Genomic DNA, 19571 nt, shown 5'->3' with positions numbered 1-19571 from the left:
AATGGTTAATAATGAATAGAGGGTCTCATTACCTTTCTTTGTATCTTTCCTTTTAGGACTTTAGTCCTGCCTTTTTGATAGATTCTAACATAAACCTGCATATCAGTGAGTGAGAGGGTTAAATAATAGGGTTGTATGAGTTGCATCATTAGTTATATATGGCTGTAATTGAACCAATTTTTTGTCATTTTACAGGAACACTTTGAAATAATGGCTCCATTCATTACCTGTGTTAACAATCTCAGCAAGGCTATTACCAACTCCACAATCAAAGTGAGGTGTGTTCGTGCTTATCAAGGTTTACCTGAAGACAAGAATGACAGAAGCTTAGAATGTGTGTTTCATGACTCGAAGGTAGATAATCTTTGGAGAATATGCAATCTGACACCATGTATTAATTGAATTACAGTTATTACAGTTATTAAACAATGTTATACTTTATAACATATATTTTGGTATTTATTTTCAGGGTACCAGAATTCAAGCAACATTTCCAAACAGTTTAATCCAGAACTTTGGAACTAAACTTAGGGAAGGAGGGATATTTTGTATTAAAAATTTCTTTGTGAGACCTAATACTCTCAGAAACAAGGCAGCAAATCACCAGTATAGATTGCTAATGAATGTCAAGACGGAGATGGTTGAGGTTAATGATGTTAGGTTTTTGAGAGAAATGTTTGACTTCAAGCCCTTTGGTGAAATATCACAATATGAAAATGTTGATGATTCATCATTCTTTGGTATGATTTTTTTGTTATTGAACTTTACTTTAGTGTACTTATTCTATCTACTGCCTATTATGTGATAGTGTGATTGAAGCTATTTTCTGTCAATCTTAATGACTTGCTTTTAGATGTCATTGGTGTGATAACCGGACCTGGTAGAGTTATCTCTCAATCTAAGTATAGATTGATTGAGATTGAAATATCTGATGAGAAGTAAGTTGATTACTATTTGGGCAATCACATTTTGTAATCTACTTTTCTTAAACTTATTGTATATCTTTCTTAACAGTCACAACAAACTATTTTGCACAATATGGGAGTCAAATGTTGACTTATACCTGGATCAACTGAAAAAGAGTGAAGGAACAATTCCAATTGTTATTATTCAGTTTTGCAAGCGCAATCTATTTAGAGGTTAATTATATTTGATGTTTTGTTTCTGTTTAAAGTTTTTATTTGTCATTATCTGTCTTAATATTTTAGTGTTTATGTTTTAGGTGAAATTCGCATTTCTACACATTTTCAAGCTTCTAAGGTTGTGATCAATGCTGATGTTAAAGAAGTGAAAGATTTTAGGATGAGGTAGTCATTTTTAACTACTGGATTTTCAAGTCAGTTCTTGGTTATATTATTTAGTACTTATTACCCATTTCTATTTATTTATTACTCAATTTATCAAAATTTTATTTTGTTTTGTTTAGAATAAGAGATGATAGCAGATTTCTTCAGCAAGGTTCTGTCATTGAAGGAGGACAAAGGCTTGGTGGTGAATATGATGATCTACAAGTGAAGTCCCTTGAGGATTTGTCTTGCCTAGAGGTATTGAATAAGTGTCAGATCTGTCTCTTTTATGTTATTATGTTTCTTGAATTATATGTATAACATTTCAGTAGTTTATTTCTTTTTGTGGTTCACAGGAAGGTTCATGTTGGGTGTATGGTAAAATTGAGTCAGTTGAGTGCCATTATGGTGAATGGTATTTTTTGGCGTGTAAGACTTGTGTTAAGAAGGTCAGAGAAGTGGATAATGAATTTAACTGTTCTGGATGTACAAAAACTCATTCTTATGCAGTTAAAAGGTGTGGTACTTTTGTATCTGAATTTATGAATTTATATGTATATATATCCAACTCCAATATAATTAAGTAATTAATATCAATAATATTGTCTTAATCAGGTTCAAGTTTGTGGTGAATATTGTTGATCATACCAGCAATGCATCTTTGTTATTGTGGGATAGGGAAGGCAGCCAACTTTTAGGGAGAAGTGTGACAGATTTTTTAGGAAATGGTGGTCAGGTTTGTATATTTAAACACTGGAATGTAGTCTTTTTTGTATCATGTGAGCTCTAATTTCATTTCTATTTCAGCAGGTTGCTCCTAAGAATTCCATTCCTGCACTTATTGAAGAGATTCTTGTGGGTCAGAATGTCCTATTTAAACTTCAGTTGAAAAATCATATTGAGTATTACAGAAGTTACCCATTTACTGTGAACAAAGTTTGTAATCTCACTGAAGTAGTTGACAAGTATACACCTAAAGACTTGGGTGAACAGATTTTTAAATTTGATACCAAGTTATCTGATCTACTTTTTGGAGCTGATCTTGCTGAGGTATTTATATTTTGTTATTATTGAGTAGCTATTCTGAAACAGTTGGTATTGTTTTATATCTGATTTCATATTACTTATAGGTTTCTCAAAAGCCTTATGCTACAACTGATCTGTCCAGCCTTGGTAATGAGAATATCAGTGACTTATTTGTTGAAGGATCTGAATTAAATGTTGGAGTTGTTGTTGCTGAGGTAATTCTGTTTATATTTTTGCTATTTTGATTATTTTGTAAATATTTGTCCTGTTTAATAATTAACTTTCATTATTAATATAGGGTTCTCAGAAAGTGTTTGATACACCTAATCTGTCTACTGTTTCTAATGATAAAAATCATGGATGGGGTGCTGAAGGCTCAGTAAAGCGATGCTTGGATTTAGAATTTGACAGATGTGCTGATGTTGGTGAAGTTCAGATGAAGAAGAAAGAGAAAATTGTTGGTTCTAATTAGATGGGCAATCATGCTTGGTGTTTATGATTTCAAGTGTTTTTTTTTGCAGCTTAAAAGAATTCTCATCCTATGTTTTGTTGTGTTGGAATTGGATTTTGGCACTGAACTTGACAATTTTTTGATGCTGTTAGGGCATGTGCATGTTTTCCATGTAGTCAAGTTAGGAAGATTGATTTTTATCAAGAATTTTTATTGTTGAGCTATCCCTTCATTTTATAATGAAGTTTTTAATTTATTGTTCTGTTTTATCCCCTTATTATGTATTTTAATGTTTGACAATGTTTAAATTTGAAATGTATGATTAAGGTCAGTAAAGGAGTATTAATCATTGAATAAACCTGAAAGCAATTGTAGAAGTGGATTTGTAAAATAATCTATTTTCAATCTGATTCATGTGTCTATAAATCCTGATGTAAGCTTATAATTCATACAATAATGTTCACAAGTATTCAGAATCTGCCATTCAATTTTATAATCATGTAACAGTTAATTGAGTTATGATCAGCTGTTGTATTATATCTACTAGAAAGTAGAAATGTTCTAACCTCTTTTAATTGGTTTTTTTATCATCGTTTTGTAACTTCAATGAGTCTTCTTTCACACCTTATTACCTGTCAAAACAAAAGTGAAATCATTCTCAAATTGAATTACTATATCATTGCAATATTCAAGCTTTGAATATGGTAAATAAACTGTTTGTTGACAAATAAAATCTCTATTTATCTACTTAGTTATTAATAATAATTTTTTCAGACATTGCAGTCAACATTCAGATTCATATGTGTCCATAATTGCTGATGTAAGCTGAGAACTCATACAATGTTATACACAATTATTCAGAATCTGCCATTCAATTTTATAAGCGATTAGCTGTTATTTCAGTTATGATCATATGTTGCTTTATATCTATTGGGAAAGTTAGAACCTGTTTTTATTGCTTTTTTACCATCCTTTTGTCCCTTCAGTGGGCCTTCTTTCACACCTTATTACCTGTCAAAACAAAGGTGAAATCATTCTCAAATTGAATGATACATATAGATTATTATTGATACATGTAAAATCAGATTCTGAATTCAAAGGAAATGCCTTTTTTGGAACATGTTGTGTTCTAATCATTGGCACATTATATAGCATTTGTGAACAAAAGTTATCTGATAAAATTAGAGTCTTAATTTCTGAAATAACAATTTGAACTGTTTGGTTTGTGGGATAATGTGAAGGTCATCTTGCTATTTATGAAGTTGTAAAGCTTTAAAAGATGGAATATGCAGAGATTAATATGTCCTCCTTATAATCTGAAGTTTTTTTGTTTGTAAGGCACAACCAAGAATCATTTCACCTTCTTTGTCATTCAAGTTGAGATTCTACTATATGTTTTTCCTTGAAGTCCTAATATGTAGCAGTTTCAGGAAATTAACAAGAATTTTTTGGCCATTATTCTAAGCTGAAAATTAAGCAATATCTGAGAATCATGTTAGTGAAAACTCTTTTGGGTTTCATCCTTTTAATTTCTGAAATACCAATTTAAATCATCTTTTTTGTGGGATAATCTGAAAGGTCTTCTTGGTACTTGTGAAGGTCTAAAGCTTTAAAAGATGTAATCTGCAGAGATTAAGATGTCCTCACTATAATCTGATTTTTTTTTCTTTTTAATGTACATATAAGTTTTTATTACCTTCATTGTCATTCAAGTTGAGATTCTTAATCAATGAAGAAGTTAAAAAGATCTGCCATACTTAAGAGTTGTGGTCATCAGCAGTTAACACCTACAACATCAGGTAAACTATGTAAATTTTTCTGTTTTGAAATTTCTCCTGGAGATGTATTATGTTTTTTCTTAAAACTCATTTAGTACTATGCACGTTCTGAAATTATCCAACTAATTTATTTTGGATGCCAGTTCAATAAAAAACCTATACATTAGCATCTGCAAATCACAATCTCATAGGTAAGCAAGGAATTGAATACATTAGGATTCATTATGAATCCTAATTAAGTGATTTCATTCCTATCAGTGTAATTTTTTTAAAATTTACTTGATTTTGACAAACATTACAGATGTGATTTGGCCATTGTTTGAAACGATTAGTAACAACTTTTAAACATGTATTTCAATTAACATGTACTGTAATAAGTTTGAAGCAACATAAATTGATTGAGTAGTAAGAATACATAGATTTTGAAATTTGTCTTACCTTTGAGAATTTCTTTGCTCAGTTTTGGTGAAGTAATTGTGATTCTCTTCAAATCCATTCGTGAAATGATGCTATCGTCGATTTCGTAGACACTCTCGAACATAATTTAGTTTGGAGATTGAGTTATTCCCTTTTTTCGCATTTTGTGGGTTAGGGTTTTGAGGTATGTGATTCTGGACATAAGTTTAAGGGAGAGATGCTTAGCAAGGTGAGGCCGAGTGAGAAATAGACTACGGTTGGACGGTAAGCAGAGTGGACCATTCGATTTAGCCGGAGATGGCGTCGATTCGCTGTATGCATTTTGTATGAGATAAAATTGGGTTGACCGATTGAGAATAATTTGGAAGAGAGGCATGAAGGAGGTATGGGGAGACAGGTTCGGCTCGCCGGAGACACCATGGCCGATGAGTAACGGTGGGGGCGATGGAGGTGGAGTGACGAAGAAGAGGAAGGATTGCAACGATTTCACCGGGAAAGTGTTAGGCGAATTAGTGTCAAACCCTAGAAGGCAGGTGTGGTTTGTTTTGGGCTATTAGATTTGGGCTTTTGAAATGTTTGGGCTCTGATGCATTTTATTTGGGCTGTTTTATTATGAAATGGAGTAAGTTAGTAGTAGTATTTTGTTAGTTGAGAGATTTATTTGAATCATCACGTCAACGACGACTTGCAAATAAAAATAGGAGACATAGAAAAAGGTAGAGAGTGAAATAGCGGTGAGATTAAAGAGTGGCTCATAATATCAGAATATCCTTAAACATTAAGATTCAAAACCCCAAATTAATCTATACTGTTATAGGATTCTCGCCATAATTTACAGATTCATCAATAAAGCTAACGATGTTCGCCGAATTGGGGCAAAGATGTTAACCTTAGGTTCTAAAAAAGTAGAATTGTTTAAATTATTTGAGTAAACTTGTGGTAATTATTTTTAAATTTTAATAGCAATCTATTGTATTATTTTAATTTGGAAAGTAATACTCTAATTATGTTTTGTGTACTATCTTTCTACTAATTTTGCTTTATGTATTGTAGCTGATGTGTGTGGATCATTTGAAAGTCCTATTGTTATAAGTGATGATGTTCTTGATGAACGCAATCGGTCTATTGTCAATGAGAGCTCTTTTGATTCATCCAATTTAAATGAAGATGGAGGTATATTTTTTATCGTTGCTGGGTAACTTTTTAAAAATTCTTATTTTCTTGATTAAATATTTAAAAGTATATCAGTTTTTTATTTATGTTTTACTAACAATTTTGTTTTATAGAATTTTGGGATATCGGTGATCCTTCGTATATGTGTGGCAAACCAACTAAGCCCACTAATCCAAGATATTCGGGATGTTGTATGAATGGAAATATTGAGATTCCTAAATTGACTGCTCCACCTGACGTTTTGCACCAATTAATGTTCTCTAATGACGCCAAAAGTAGTCACTACTTGAAAAATATTCGTTCATATAATTCGATGTTTGGTTTTACCTCCATGGGAGGTAAAGTTGATAATAGTGTGAACACCGGTGGTGGTCCTCCTGTATTTCGTTTATACGGGCAAAATTACCACTTAATTGGTAGTTTACTACCAGTAGATGGTTGTGAACCGAAGTTTGCCCAGTTATATGTGTATGATACGGACGATGAGATCAATTACAGAATAACGTCTGTGAGGTAAATAGTTTTCATTTTTTAACACATTACTTTTATATTTTTTTGTAAAAAAATAAATTAGGTTTTACAGACAAAGGGATGCTGTGAATAATCTTCATTCAGAGATTGTTAGTGATTTGCAACATATGTTGGATAAAGAAAATGTGTTAGTAAAGTCTTTTCGTATGGCCAAAGAAAAGATTGGGCTTGAAAATCAACCCAATGTAAGTTTGAAGTTGCTTGGTAAGAGAGGTAGGGATGGAAGAACTCATAATCTACCTTCTGTTTCTGAGGTTGCTATGCTTGTCGTTGGGGATTTTGATGAAGCTTTGGGTGACAGAGATATTGTTGTTGTAAAGAAGTCAGGGCAGTTGCAGCGCATTAGTGAACTGCATCCTTCTTATCTTCCACTTCAGTATCCACTTTTGTTTCCTTATGGGGAGGATGGTTATAAAGAAGATATTGGATTTTCTAGAAATTCTTCTTCTTCATCAACCCATAGGAAAAGTATTAGTCCTAAAGAATTTTTCGCGTTTCGCTTACATGAAAGAATTTCTGAGTATTCTATTCTTTTATTTGGAAGGCGATTGTTTCAACAGTTTGTCGTTGATGCCTATACGATGATTGAGACTGGTCGTCTTACTTTTGTACGAACCCATCAGAAAAGGTTGCGGGCTGAATTGTATAGTGGTTTAGCAGAAGCTGTTCTTCGTGGTGAGACAGATGGTTCAAGGCATGGGAAACGAATTATCTTGCCTTCCAGTTTTGTTGGTGGAGCTCGATATATGGTTCAGAATTATCAAGATGCTATGGCGATCTGTAGGTGGATTGGTTATCCAAATTTGTTTATTACCTTTACGTGCAATCCAAAGTGGCCAGAGATATGTCGATATCTTGCATCTAAGGGTTTGAAATCAGATGATCGTCCAGATATTATTTGTAGGATATTTAAAGTCAAGTTGGATAATTTGATAAGAGATCTTAAGAGTAAAAAAATATTTGGAGTTGTGAAAGCAGGTATGTTTGAGCATTCTTTCTGTAAATAATGACATTTGCTTATAAATTTGTTGTTAGTTGTTTGTGAAAAATAATTTTTGTAGTTGTGTACACGGTTGAGTTTCAGAAACGTGGATTGCCTCATGCCCATATTTTGCTGTTTTTAAGCAATGAGGACAAACATCCTAAGCCTCAACGCATTGATGAGATAATTTCAGCTGAACTTCCTGACCAAGCAACTGATCCTCACTATCATGAATATGTTAAAGAATTCATGATGCATGGGCCGTGTGGTATTGTTCGAAAATCATCTCCTTGCATGCTGAACGGACGTTGTTCCAAATATTTTCCCAAGAAATATCTCGCGGCCACAAACATTGATGATGATGGCTACCCTGCTTACAGACGTAGAGATAATGGTCGTGTTGTTATGAAGGATGGTGTGCCCTTAGATAATAGATATGTTGTTCCACACAATCGTTTTCTTCTTATGAAGTATGGCGGTCATATCAACGTTGAGTGGTGCAATCAGTCGCGATCTATTAAGTATTTGTTTAAGTATATAAATAAGGGTTACGACCGTGTGACAACTTCTTTTTTCCAATCTGGTGCGGGTGGTACTGAACGATGTATTGATGAAGTAAGTTTGTACTACGATTGTAGGTATATATCGTCTTGTGAAGCTGCTTGGAGAATATTTGGATTTGAAATTCAATATAAGGATCCTCCTGTTGAAAGATTGAGTTTTCATCTTCCAGATCAACAACATGTAGTGTTTGATGAAGCTGATGACTTGGATACTGTTTTGAATCGTAAGACAATTCATGAAAGTAAGTTCTTGGCTTGGATGGAAGCAAATAAGATATATTCTCAAGGTAGGGATCTCACTTATGGTGAATTTCCGACGAAGTTTGTATGGAAGAAGAATCGCTGGGAACCTAGGAAACAAAGATATTCGATTGGAAGGTTGTTTTATGTTGCCCCTGGTTCTGGTGATATGTATTATCTCAGATGTTTGTTGAATATTGTTAAAGGAGCTTCTTCATATGAAGACATCAGATGTGTTAATGGTGTTCAGTATGATACATTTAGAGATGCTTGCTTTGCTTTAGGATTGTTGGATGATGATAAGGAATATGTTGATGGAATTGTAGAGGCTTCTTTTTGGGCTTCAGCTCACTCTTTGAGATTGCTCTTTGTGAGTTTGTTAACATCTGAATCTATTTCACGGCCGGACTTTGTTTGGCAAAGATGTTGGAAATATTTGTTTGAAGATGTTCTTTATAACCGCCGGAAATTAACAAATAATCCTGGTAAGTTATTTGTTAATTATTTTAATTGCATGTGTATTATGTTATTTGTTATTAATTTCAATTTATAATATAAGTTTAATTCTAACAACGTATTCTTAATTATTATAGGTATGATCTTGAGTGAGGATGAAATTCAGAATGTTGCATTGGCAGAGATTGAGAAATTGTTGCAAAATCTTGGCAAAACTTTGCGTGATTTCCATGGTTTGCCGTATCCGGATAGTCAGTATTTTGAGTCAAGTGAAAATAGGTTGATTGCTGATGAGTTGTGTTATGATCGTGAATGTTTAGCAAGGGAATATTTGGAATCTATCTCTAAATTCACTGGTGAACAACTTTCTGTGCATGACACTATAATGTCGTCTGTGCATTCTAATTATGGAGGAATATTTTTTGTTTATGGGTATGGAGGTACTGGGAAAACTTTCATTTGGAGATCATTGTCTGCAGGGATTCGTTCGAAGGGCGATATTATTTTAAATGTGGCGTCCAGTGGCATAGCTTCTTTATTATTGCCTGGTGGTAGAACAGCTCATTCTCGGTTTAAAATTCCCATTAATGTGAATGAAGATTCTATGTACAATATTAAACCAGGCGGTGCACTGGCTGAGTTGATTGTGAGAGCTAAGCTTATTATATGGGATGAAGCTCCGATGATTCATAAACATTGCATAGAAGCCGTGGATAGAACTTTAAGAGATATTATGCGTGTTTGCGATGAGTTAAATAGGAACAAACCGTTTGGTGGAAAAACTGTTGTTTTTGGTGGTGACTTTAGACAGATCTTGCCAGTTGTTCCTAAAGGCAGCCGTCAAGATGTTGTGAATGCTACCATTAACTCATCTTATCTTTGGAAGAGTTGCACAGTTTTAAGGCTAACAAAAAATATGAGGCTTTTGAATACAGAAAATGTTCATGAAGCCTCTAAGTTGAAGGAATTTTCCTCTTGGGTTGCTTCTATTGGAGATGGTGTTATTGGTGGTCCAAATGATGGTGAAGTGGCTATTCAACTTCCCATTGACATTGTTTTGCCAAATTCTGGTGATCCTCTTAGAACCATTGTTTCAAATGTCTATCCTTCTTACATGAATCCTGAAGAATTGATTAGTTGTTTGCATGGTCGTGCTATACTTGCTCCTACTTTAGAGGTAGTTGACGAGGTTAACCAATTCATGATATCTTTGGATCAGTCTCAAGGTCGAGTTTACTTTAGTTCTGATAGTATTTCAAACTCTGACTCAACATCAAATGGTCTTGCTGAGATACATTCTGTTGAGTTTTTGAATAAATTGAAGTGTTCTGGTACTCCTAACCATGAATTGTTGTTGAAAGTTGGTACTCCTGTGATGTTGTTGAGGAACATAGACCTGTCAAACGGGTTGTGTAATGGCACAAGATTGATAATTACACGATTAGGTGATTATGTGTTAGAGGGACATGTATTGGGTGGCCATAATATTGGTCATAAAGTGTTGATTCCTCGAATGTCATTAATACCATCTGATCCGAGATTGCCTTTCAAGTTTCAAAGAAGACAATTTCCTTTGGCTGTGTCGTATGCAATGACCATTAACAAGAGTCAGGGTCAATCACTCTCTCATGTTGGATTATTTTTGAGAAAACCTGTTTTTAATCATGGACAGATGTATGTTGCTATATCAAGAGTCACAAGTCGTGAAGGTTTGAAGATTTTTGTGTGTAAAGATGAAGTAGATGAAGGCAATGGTGATACCACTGTTAACATTGTTTATAAAGAAGTTTTTCAAAATTTATGAACTATTGGATTGTTGATATTTGTGTAATTTCGTATTTATGAATTTTTGTTTTTTAATGAACTTATTTTAGTATTCATTTATGTATAATGTATGTATATAAGTATTATTACCTCATCTTTATTCTGTATTATATTTTATCTAGTCTACTCATATATGTGTTTCAAATTCAAAAAAATATTTGTTCATTGGAAATACACACTTATTCATTTGTCTTTATATTTACAATGTGTTTTTTTATTAGACATTTATGATCCGTCTGCAAGCATAATTACTCAATATTTGTCAACGTTGTTTTTTAAATTCATTTATCTTAGAATTTTTTTACAAGTTTTATGGTCCGTGCATAGCACGGGTGGTAAAACTAGTTATAATGTAATGCGAAGTTAAGATAATAATAATGGTAGTGACGTCACGGAGGAAGCAGCCTCTTTGGACGTAGAAGGAGCACAGCTGGCTTGGTTCATTCATGCAAAAACATTAGTCCTTTCCTAATTAATTACCTCTTTATTTACTGCTAGTATTAATTAATTATTCCTCTACAATTATTTACAGTATCTGTATCCCTTCCTTTCCAATTTCCATCACACTCTCACTCACTCTCATCTCACCACGTTGATGTAGCTTCTTCCTCTCTCTTTCTCTCTATCTCTCTCTCACACACACAAGAAGAAGAAGAAGAGGAGCAACGCGGATTGTGTGTGCGCGCAATGTGACTGGATATTCTCACATTCATACACCCTCAAATCTCGCATTTACTCTCTCTCCCTCTCACACATACACACACAAGAGAAATCAATGCCCTCCTTCAGCATCCTCCTCCTCTTCTTGTTATCCTGGATGAGAAGCCCCTCAGCCGCCGCCGCCGCCGTCCACCGCCGCCGCATTCTCCACCAGCCATTCTTCCCGGAGGATTCCCCTCCCCCAGTTGAGCCCCCCACCCCTTCCCCACCGCCACCACCCACCCCCAAATACCCCTTTTCCACTAATACCCCCAACAACACCAATACCCCATTCTTCCCCTCCGATCCCTCTCCCCCACCGCCCCCCTCCCCGACCGCCCTTGCCTCCTTCCCCGCCAACATCACCTCCCTCAACCTCCCCCACTCCAAATCCAAATCCGCCTCCGCCAAGCTCATCGCCGTCGCTGTTGCTGCCGTCTCCGCGGCCGTCGTCATCCTCGCCCTCGCCGTTTTCATCCACTTCCGCAAGCGCAGGAGAAACGACAGATCGTCCGCGCACGACCACGCTAAATCGCATAGATCCGACAGCACAACCACTACCGCCTCCACATTCCGCGGCGCTCCTGATAACCGCCATATTCCGAAGCTTCAGAGGCCTTCACAGACCAGCTCAGAGTTCCTGTACCTCGGCACTTTGGTCAATTCACATGCTTCCGCCGCTGCCGGCGGCGGCGGCATTGCCTACAATGGAAGCATTAGCGCCCCTGCCGACAATCGCACTTTGAATCCGAGGAAAATGGATTCGCCGGAGCTCCGCCCTTTGCCGCCGTTGAACGCGCAACAGAATTCACGCAGGATTTATCGGAACAATGCTGACGTGGCGTCGAGCAGAGATGATGAAGATGAAGAGTTCTACTCTCCCAAGGGCTCGTTAAACGGTAGGGAAAGTTCGATTGGCGCCGGATCAGCTTCTAGAAGAGCGTTTGCCACCATTGATGTGGAGAATTTCAACGGCTCGACTTCGAATTCCTCCTCAACTTACTCTTCTTCGGCTTCCGGATCGGGCAGGGGCTCTCCGGCAAGGTCCATTTCGCTGAGTATTTCGCCAGGAAACAGTTTGAGTCCTAGGATTTCGATTCCTAAATCGCCTGACCTAATTGAGATTCAGAATATTGCACCGCTGCATAGGCAATTGACGTCGTCTCCTCCGCCGCGAGATTTGTTGCGTAAGGAATCCGCATCTCCATCGCCGCCAAGTTCATCATCACCGGAGAGATGCTCCAGGAGAAGCGAAGAGTCATCTCCGCGGATTTCGAGTTTCTCTGATCAGAACACGGACTCCCCGGTGAAAATCAGCATTCCAAAACCGCATCCACCTCCACCGCCGCCGCCTCTTGTTGTTCCCTCACGTTTAGCAGCTTATGTCCCCCCTCCACCACCTCCGCCACAGGTAGCAGGTAAAGTCTGGGATAGTCCGAGAACTCCAGCTCCACTGGCCAAAAATCTCGTCACCAGACCACCATCCATGGCTACTCCGTTAAGACCGATGGCGGCCGAAAGTCCAATATTGATTTCTCCTATGGAATTACCTAAAAATGTCACAGAAAGTGTTAAGAAGAATTCTGAAGATGTACTGCGGAATGAGGATACTACTCCCAAAACAAAATTGAAGCCGTTGCATTGGGATAAAGTGAGGGCGAGCTCCGATCGTGAAATGGTGTGGGATCAGCTGAGATGTAGCTCGTTCAAGTACGATCACTCTCACTTTTCTTGAAAGATATATGTTCTTCTTTGTGATTTTAACTTTCAGTTGAATTGATGGATGTTCATTGAATGCAGATTGAACGAGGAGATGATCGAAACATTGTTTGTTGCAAATGCTTCGAAACCAACTCCAAAGGAAGCAACTAGGTGGAATGTTCTTCCCACTCCTCGCCTAGACAATAACCGGGTTCTTGATCCTAAGAAGGCGCAAAACATTGCAATCTTGTTTAGGGCGCTAAATGTCACGGTAGAGGAGGTTTGCGAGGGCCTTATGGAAGGTACTCTATTTTAACCTCATGTTTTCCGTGATTTGAACATTAGTTCGAGCCTTTCCTTACACCACCTAATCGTAGAGGATATTTTATTTCATGATAGCCTGTGAAAGTTGTATGCATCTTTTGGTTTAAGCAAGGGGATGGTGGTAGTCATGCGCTACTCTAAATACACACACACATATTACATATATATGTATAATTATATATCTGCCTACTCCTTTTTTGCCAAAAACTATAAATTGTTGTAAGTTTTTTTTTCTAGAACTGCAATTCCACATGGCAATATTTTGCATCCAGATGCTTGTAATACTCTGCAATCGAATTTGGCTTGGAATGAGAGTATTAGTTTTTCTTTTTGGCTGGCTAAAACTGTAACTTTTGAGCCATTATCCATACTCATATTCAGATTAATGCTAATGAAAGAAATTGGCTCAACGAAGCCATGGAAACAGAGCGAAATCCCATAGAGAAATAGTATGATATTATACGTCTCTGATCTGTGCTTGTATTTGAAGATCAACTTTCTTCATCCTAAGTAACATTCTTGCTTTTCATCCAGGCAACACTGATATTCTTGGTACTGAGCTTCTTGAGAGTTTAATGAAGATGGCACCAACTAAAGAAGAGGAGAGAAAGCTAAAAGAATATGAAGATGTTTCGCCAACCAAGCTTGGCGCTGCTGAAAGATTTTTGAAGGCAGTACTTGATATACCGCATGCTTTCAGAAGAATCGATGCAATGCTATACATATCAAATTTTGAATATGAGGTGGAATACCTAAAAAATTCATTTGCAACATTGGAGGTATAATTTCACTCTATCATCAGCTGTATAGACGCATTTTTAAAAATATTACAGATTTTTGGCAACGAATGTAAAAAGTAAAGTAAAGAGATTTAGCTTGACACAAGTATTGAAGGAATGTTACTCCCACCATAGCTACAGTCTGGACTGAGATTGTCTGTAATGAAACCTCATCTGTAGGTCATGCAGTTGTGGTGTTAACTTGAAGTTTTTGATATTACAGGCAGCTTGTGAAGAATTGAGGATGAGCAGGATGTTCCTCAAGCTTCTTGAAGCAGTTCTGAAGACTGGAAACCGCATGAATGTGGGAACAAATCGGGGTGATGCACATGCTTTCAAACTAGACACACTCCTCAAGCTTGTTGATATCAAAGGAGCAGATGGGAAGACTACACTCTTGCATTTTGTTGTTCAGGAGATAATTAAAAGCGAGGGTGCCCGTCTATCTGGTGGGGGCCCAACTGACAATGCTGGCACAAGTGATGATGCCAAATGCAGAAAGCTTGGCCTCCAAGTTGTTTCTAGCCTTAGTGGTGAGTTATCAAATGTAAAGAAAGCTGCTACTATGGATGCAGAAGTGCTGAGCAGCGATGTCTCCAAACTTTCAAAAGGAATTGGAAATATATCAGAGGTTGTTAGATTGGTTGAAGCAGTGTCCTTGGAAGACAGCAGCAGCAACAAGTTTTCTGTCTCGATGAGCAGCTTCATGAAAAAGGCAGAGGAGGAAATTATTAGGATTCAAGCCCAAGAAAGCGTTGCTCTGTCTCTTGTGAAGGAGATTACTGAGTATTTCCATGGAAACTCAGTGAAGGAAGAGGCCCATCCTTTCAGAATTTTCTTGGTGATGAGGGACTTCCTAACAATTTTGGACCGGGTCTGCAAGGAAGTTGGAATGGTAAATGAACGGACTGTGGTGAGTTCTGCCTACAAGTTTCCAGTTCCTGTTAACCCAATGCTACAGCAGGTTGTGGGGGGTTTCCCAAATAAACAGCCACACTCTTCCTCCGACGAGGATAGTTCTTAGTTTAGCTCTCACATGAGGTGGTGGCGGCATCTTCTTAGGTTTCTGGATGGTGCCTCCCAACCTTATTAGGTACTCCTAGCATATTCATTTTAACCATTTGTATTTATTATATAGATGAATGTAAAAGATTTTGAAACTTCATGTGTTACAGATATACACCAAGAAAATCTTCCAAGCCATATAAGGCCTGAGTCAGTCAAAGGTTGATGTCTGTATTTCTCCTCTGTAAAAAACACTGGTTTTCAGAATTCCTGCTGTAAATAAGCATGGTTTCTTGAGCAGTATTACTTGTTTCTTGAGATAAGTTGCATTTTTAACTGCTCGACATAATCTTGCTCAATACAACTTTTTGATGCATAGTTGCATGAAATTCATCTATAAATTTCTGAGCAATTTGGATATAGTAAATCATGAGACTATAATATACTACTATCAATGAAGATGTTTCATACGTCTATAATAATTATTTTATTACAGTAGCATGAAACTGATGTCCTTTCTTTCAGTGAATAAACTGAAACATGCTAGGAGTATTACATAGAGATGAAACATCTAAAGATGCAACTATATTCCCTATTGTAGTAACGCAGAACCATTTGTATGATTTTTTGATTAAATCACGAATCCAAAGAATCAGCATCGATGCGCTCAATGATTCTGCGTGCTTCTTCCTCTGTTGCAGGAACCACTTTTCTGATCCTAACTCCATTGTTCTTAGCCTTTGCCTCGTGTCTAACGGTGAATGTGAAGTAAAACCTATTCGACACCTGCATCAGAAACAACCAGAATTGCCATTTAATTGTATTTCAGCCGACAGATTGAAAACTAAATTATTGGACATGGTAGATGGGGGTTCTTGTTGAACATGTAAAATCATTTTTGTAAAAATATAAGCAAATGTGATTTTTTTTCAGCCATGTATATCATTTGCACACAGCAACGTTAACTAGTCATTAAACCCGGGCAGTTAAGCTCATTAACCCACGCAGCAAGCTTACCTCACTAGACCTTAACTCTGGCCTCGTAACGTGTGCCACGACTTCCACATTGATTAAGGGCTGATCCGAACTCTCACTTTCTGTGTACAACACACAAGACTTGAACCGCAAAAAGTCTCCAACATCCACCTACATTACCAACACAGAGTAGCTTGCTCAATAAGGATTAAGAATGTGTTCATGGTGTTAATCAGTGAAGTGAGGTTCTCGTAGATGATAAAATTTCAAATGCCAGCAATATCTTTGCTTCTTGCTTTACATGAAGTTTGTCTTGAAAGCATAATAGATAAGAGGCATGCAACTGTCTTACCGGTCTAAGAAAATCAACATGATCAACCTCGAGAAAGGATGGCATCATTCCTGCAAAAACATAAGCCGTTGAAAAGGCTAGCTCAAATGCTCTATGCATAAGAAACCCTCCAAATATGCGGCCATGAATGTTCCTTTGCTGTGGCTGGCAGATCAAGGAGTTCTCCAGTCGAGTTTCTCTAAGAAGAATGCTATCTCTATCTGCCAAGGCAGGCATGTCGCAGAAGATCCGCCCTTCGGCTAGTAATGCTGCAACTCTATTAATCCCTCCATTCTCAATTGCCTTCTCGTGGCCTTTGATCTTGCTCTTTCTCAGCTTATTTCTTGCTTCAGCTGCTTCGTAAAGTGACTTCTCGCGTTCTGTCTCTGGAGTCAGCCGGTTCACCGGAGCAGCTGCGCGTGTCTTGTAGTCACGAGCCACAAAAATGAATGTGGCAGTGAGAACGACCGAATCAGTCGCTTCAGCTGACTCTGTTAGATGATAGCTTATGTTAGTTCAAAACCAGACAAACTCCAAACCACACAAGCACAATCAGTAGTGTCTAATTTAGAAAGGCAATGAATGGTGTTGAAAGAATACGAGTAGGAGGCTGTGTAACATCTAGCTGAATCTCGATAGAGGATCGGCCAACCCAGGTAACTGCACCGGAAATACGCAAATCAATATCAACACTTATCGGCTTCTTCAGCACCATCTTGTCGACGGAGGCAGTAACCAGATACAGCGGTCTAGTAGTGCTGTCATCGTCTGCGCAGTGCTAATACAAAATGCATGTCAAAGAACAACTCACAATCCCACTTCACTTGTAAAATTAATCATCAGATTGTTGTAATTCATTGCAATTAAATGTCAATTGTTGGAGTAATTGTAATTACGAATGAATTATTGAAACAGAGGCAATAAATTAGTTATTACCTTGACAGAAATGGTGCCGGCCAAAGCATCGAGATCCTCAAGCAGCTTCCCAATCCTGACCTCATTGCAAGGATCCCTATACTGCTCCCTCAAAATGAAATCGGTGGAGAAGTTGTAGAGAATAGTCATTCTGCTGCGCGAAGGGGTTTTGGTGAGCAATTCACTCTGAGGGGGGGCATCGAGTGGGGGATCGAGAAGCCTCTCGAAGGTTTTGGATCTGGTCTCCCAAAGAGCAATCGTGACGGGTGAATGGTACATTCCTGGCCACAAGCTCAAGGGCTTTTTTGTCATGGAGGAATTGGAATTGGAATTGGAATCGGTGTCGTTGAATGGGGAAAGTAAAGTGGAGAAGATGTGGATCGGAGTGGTGGGAGAGGAGATGGTTTCTTCCATTGAATTAGCTGTGGAATGATGGAGAAGGTGGGAGGTGAAGAAGGCGTGAGGCTATTATTCCATCTTCCTTCTTTCTTCGTTGACTGTTAGAAATTGTTTAATCAATTGCACTACTTTCTCCTGTAGAAATTATTCTCTTTGAGAAAGGAACTCTCAAAAAAAAAATACACCTAAGAAAATAAAAATAATTCAATTATACTTAAACTTTTTAAAATAGAAAAACAACTCAATTAACACAGAAAGGAAAAAATACAATTTCCCATTACACCAATTTGACCACTAATGTTATATTTGGTGTTAATAGTTATGTTAGCATATCACATAGGCCATGTTTGGTTGTCAGAATTATGTCTGAAAAAATAATCCGATTCTTTAAATTTTAAATTCCTGTATTTATTTTGGTTTTTAATCAAATTGGGAAAGTAATCAGAATCCCGAGATCTAGGAAAGTTAGTACAACTTTTCGGGATTCTTAATCTTAACTTTTCTTATGTATTCTTTTTCCAAGTTTTAGGATTGTTGCATATTTAATAGTACTATATAGTATAGTGTTTATTATTATTATTATTATTATTAAATACAACATGTTAAAATAATGTAGAATTATAAATTATACATAATTCTAGTATAATAAATAACTATAATTAAAATTATCATAATTATAACTATAATATTATAATATTTATATATAATAATAATTAATAATTTCTTAAATAATTAAATTATGATTGTGTAATATAAATCAAATAATAATAAATAATAATTATTATTATTTTATAAATTAATAATTAATCACTAAAGTTGTAGTGAAATTTTGAATTATAAAATTTATTCAATATAATAATAATAATCATCATATTTATTATTATATTAATTTATGATTATAATATTACATATAACTATAATTACAATTATATTATTATATATTATGATGGATAATCCATATTTAAATTGTTCATCGTAATAATAAATATAATAATATAATTAATAATTTATTAAAAAATTATATTATTATTCTTTTTTTTAAATAAAAAACTAATAAGTATATTTTAGTTTGGTGTTTAGATCAAATATAAAATTTAAAATCTTGATATTTTCCAAACATAGGAAAATAATGTTATTAGGAATCATATTCCCGGGATTCATTTTTCCAGGAATCATTTTCCTTGCCAACTTATTTTCCCGTCAACCAAACATGGCTTAAGATAAACCTGCATTAAACAAGTGTGATATAACATAGTGGATTGTCCATTTACTCATGATTTAAGATCGAGTAATAGAGATGTTGATATTAAATGCGATATAGTTGATGATAAAGAGGTCATTGATATTAAAAGCATCCACAACGGTGGTGGGAGTGAAGGCCGCCGTCCGTGCCAGCGGCGAGGATGAGGACCGCCGCCGCTGGCACGGCGCTGCTCGATGCATCGAGCAGCGCCGTACCAGCGAGCAGGCGACGTGGCGGCTTATGATTGGGCAACGGCATAGCCGTTACCTTTGAATTATTTTTTTTATTTTAAAAATCGTTTTTAAATTATATAAAATGATTAAATCCCAAAAATATGGCCGTTTTTTTCCCGTTTTTTCTGAATTTTTTTGATTTTTTTAATTTTTTTCCCCCTAAAATCATCTATAAATACACACATTCATCATCCATTTATCACATCAATTCATCTCCCATTCATCTCTCATTCTTAATTC

General features: G+C 36.4%; 4 protein-coding genes and 1 long non-coding RNA gene across 6 annotated transcripts; 4 read left to right on the top strand and 1 right to left on the bottom strand.

Annotated features, from left to right (window-relative positions):
- Window positions 1-210: 210 nt before the first annotated feature.
- On the top strand, window positions 211-1918 carry LOC121810366. Its single transcript, XM_042211158.1, has 8 exons — window positions 211-354; window positions 470-740; window positions 854-938; window positions 1015-1139; window positions 1223-1307; window positions 1427-1544; window positions 1643-1808; window positions 1902-1918. Exons 1-8 carry the CDS (start codon window positions 211-213, stop codon window positions 1916-1918), a joined length of 1011 nt encoding a protein of 336 aa, XP_042067092.1.
- Window positions 1919-1921: 3 nt separating this feature from the next.
- LOC121741311 lies at window positions 1922-2760 on the top strand. 2 transcript variants are annotated; one of them, XR_006037831.1, is made up of 4 exons: window positions 1922-2022; window positions 2094-2336; window positions 2417-2527; window positions 2611-2760. It is a non-coding gene; the product is annotated as an uncharacterized LOC121741311 (long non-coding RNA). The 2 variants fall into 2 exon arrangements; XR_006037830.1 differs by having other exon boundaries at window positions 1926-2022; window positions 2097-2336.
- Window positions 2761-5255: 2495 nt separating this feature from the next.
- LOC121810365 lies at window positions 5256-10707 on the top strand. Its single transcript, XM_042211157.1, has 6 exons — window positions 5256-5271; window positions 6012-6131; window positions 6245-6644; window positions 6706-7640; window positions 7724-8932; window positions 9041-10707. Exons 1-6 carry the CDS (start codon window positions 5256-5258, stop codon window positions 10705-10707), a joined length of 4347 nt encoding a protein of 1448 aa, XP_042067091.1.
- A 577-nt stretch (window positions 10708-11284) lies between these two features.
- Window positions 11285-15535, top strand: LOC121741491 (formin-like protein 1). Its single transcript, XM_042134259.1, has 4 exons — window positions 11285-13136; window positions 13227-13429; window positions 13986-14230; window positions 14454-15535. Exons 1-4 carry the CDS (start codon window positions 11503-11505, stop codon window positions 15252-15254), a joined length of 2883 nt encoding a protein of 960 aa, XP_041990193.1. The 5' UTR covers window positions 11285-11502; the 3' UTR covers window positions 15255-15535.
- A 168-nt stretch (window positions 15536-15703) lies between these two features.
- LOC121741492 (acyl-coenzyme A thioesterase 2, chloroplastic) lies at window positions 15704-17969 on the bottom strand. The gene is made up of 5 exons (XM_042134260.1): window positions 17478-17969; window positions 17142-17319; window positions 16563-17032; window positions 16253-16381; window positions 15704-16021 (listed from the first exon to the last, which is right to left on the bottom strand). The coding sequence occupies exons 1-5, from the start codon at window positions 17868-17870 to the stop codon at window positions 15872-15874; spliced, it is 1320 nt and encodes a 439-aa protein (XP_041990194.1). The 5' UTR covers window positions 17871-17969; the 3' UTR covers window positions 15704-15871.
- Between the last annotated feature and the right edge of the window lie 1602 nt (window positions 17970-19571).

This window comes from Salvia splendens, chromosome 7 (assembly GCF_004379255.2).
Source record: "Salvia splendens isolate huo1 chromosome 7, SspV2, whole genome shotgun sequence".
In the NCBI taxonomy this organism is placed as follows: Eukaryota; Viridiplantae; Streptophyta; class Magnoliopsida; order Lamiales; family Lamiaceae; genus Salvia; species Salvia splendens.
This window is presented reverse-complemented; position numbering and strand designations above follow the sequence as displayed.

Coding starts and splice junctions, on each gene's coding strand:
- LOC121810365 (XM_042211157.1), top strand. Junction 6,132..6,244: donor CAATTTAAATGAAGATGGAG/GTATATTTTTTA, acceptor TTTGTTTTATAG/AATTTTGGGATATCGGTGAT. Junction 7,641..7,723: donor ATTTGGAGTTGTGAAAGCAG/GTATGTTTGAGC, acceptor TAATTTTTGTAG/TTGTGTACACGGTTGAGTTT.
- LOC121741492 (XM_042134260.1), bottom strand. CDS start 17,870: ATGGAAGAAACCATCTCCTCTCCCACCACTCCGATCCACATCTTCTCC. Junction 17,320..17,477: donor CCGGCACCATTTCTGTCAAG/GTAATAACTAAT, acceptor ATTTTGTATTAG/CACTGCGCAGACGATGACAG. Junction 16,022..16,252: donor CAGAGTTAAGGTCTAGTGAG/GTAAGCTTGCTG, acceptor TTTCTGATGCAG/GTGTCGAATAGGTTTTACTT.
- LOC121810366 (XM_042211158.1), top strand. CDS start 211: ATGGCTCCATTCATTACCTGTGTTAACAATCTCAGCAAGGCTATTACC. Junction 741..853: donor TGATGATTCATCATTCTTTG/GTATGATTTTTT, acceptor ACTTGCTTTTAG/ATGTCATTGGTGTGATAACC. Junction 939..1,014: donor ATTGAAATATCTGATGAGAA/GTAAGTTGATTA, acceptor CTTTCTTAACAG/TCACAACAAACTATTTTGCA.
- LOC121741491 (XM_042134259.1), top strand. CDS start 11,503: ATGCCCTCCTTCAGCATCCTCCTCCTCTTCTTGTTATCCTGGATGAGA. Junction 13,137..13,226: donor CTGAGATGTAGCTCGTTCAA/GTACGATCACTC, acceptor CATTGAATGCAG/ATTGAACGAGGAGATGATCG. Junction 13,430..13,985: donor TTGCGAGGGCCTTATGGAAG/GTACTCTATTTT, acceptor CTTTTCATCCAG/GCAACACTGATATTCTTGGT.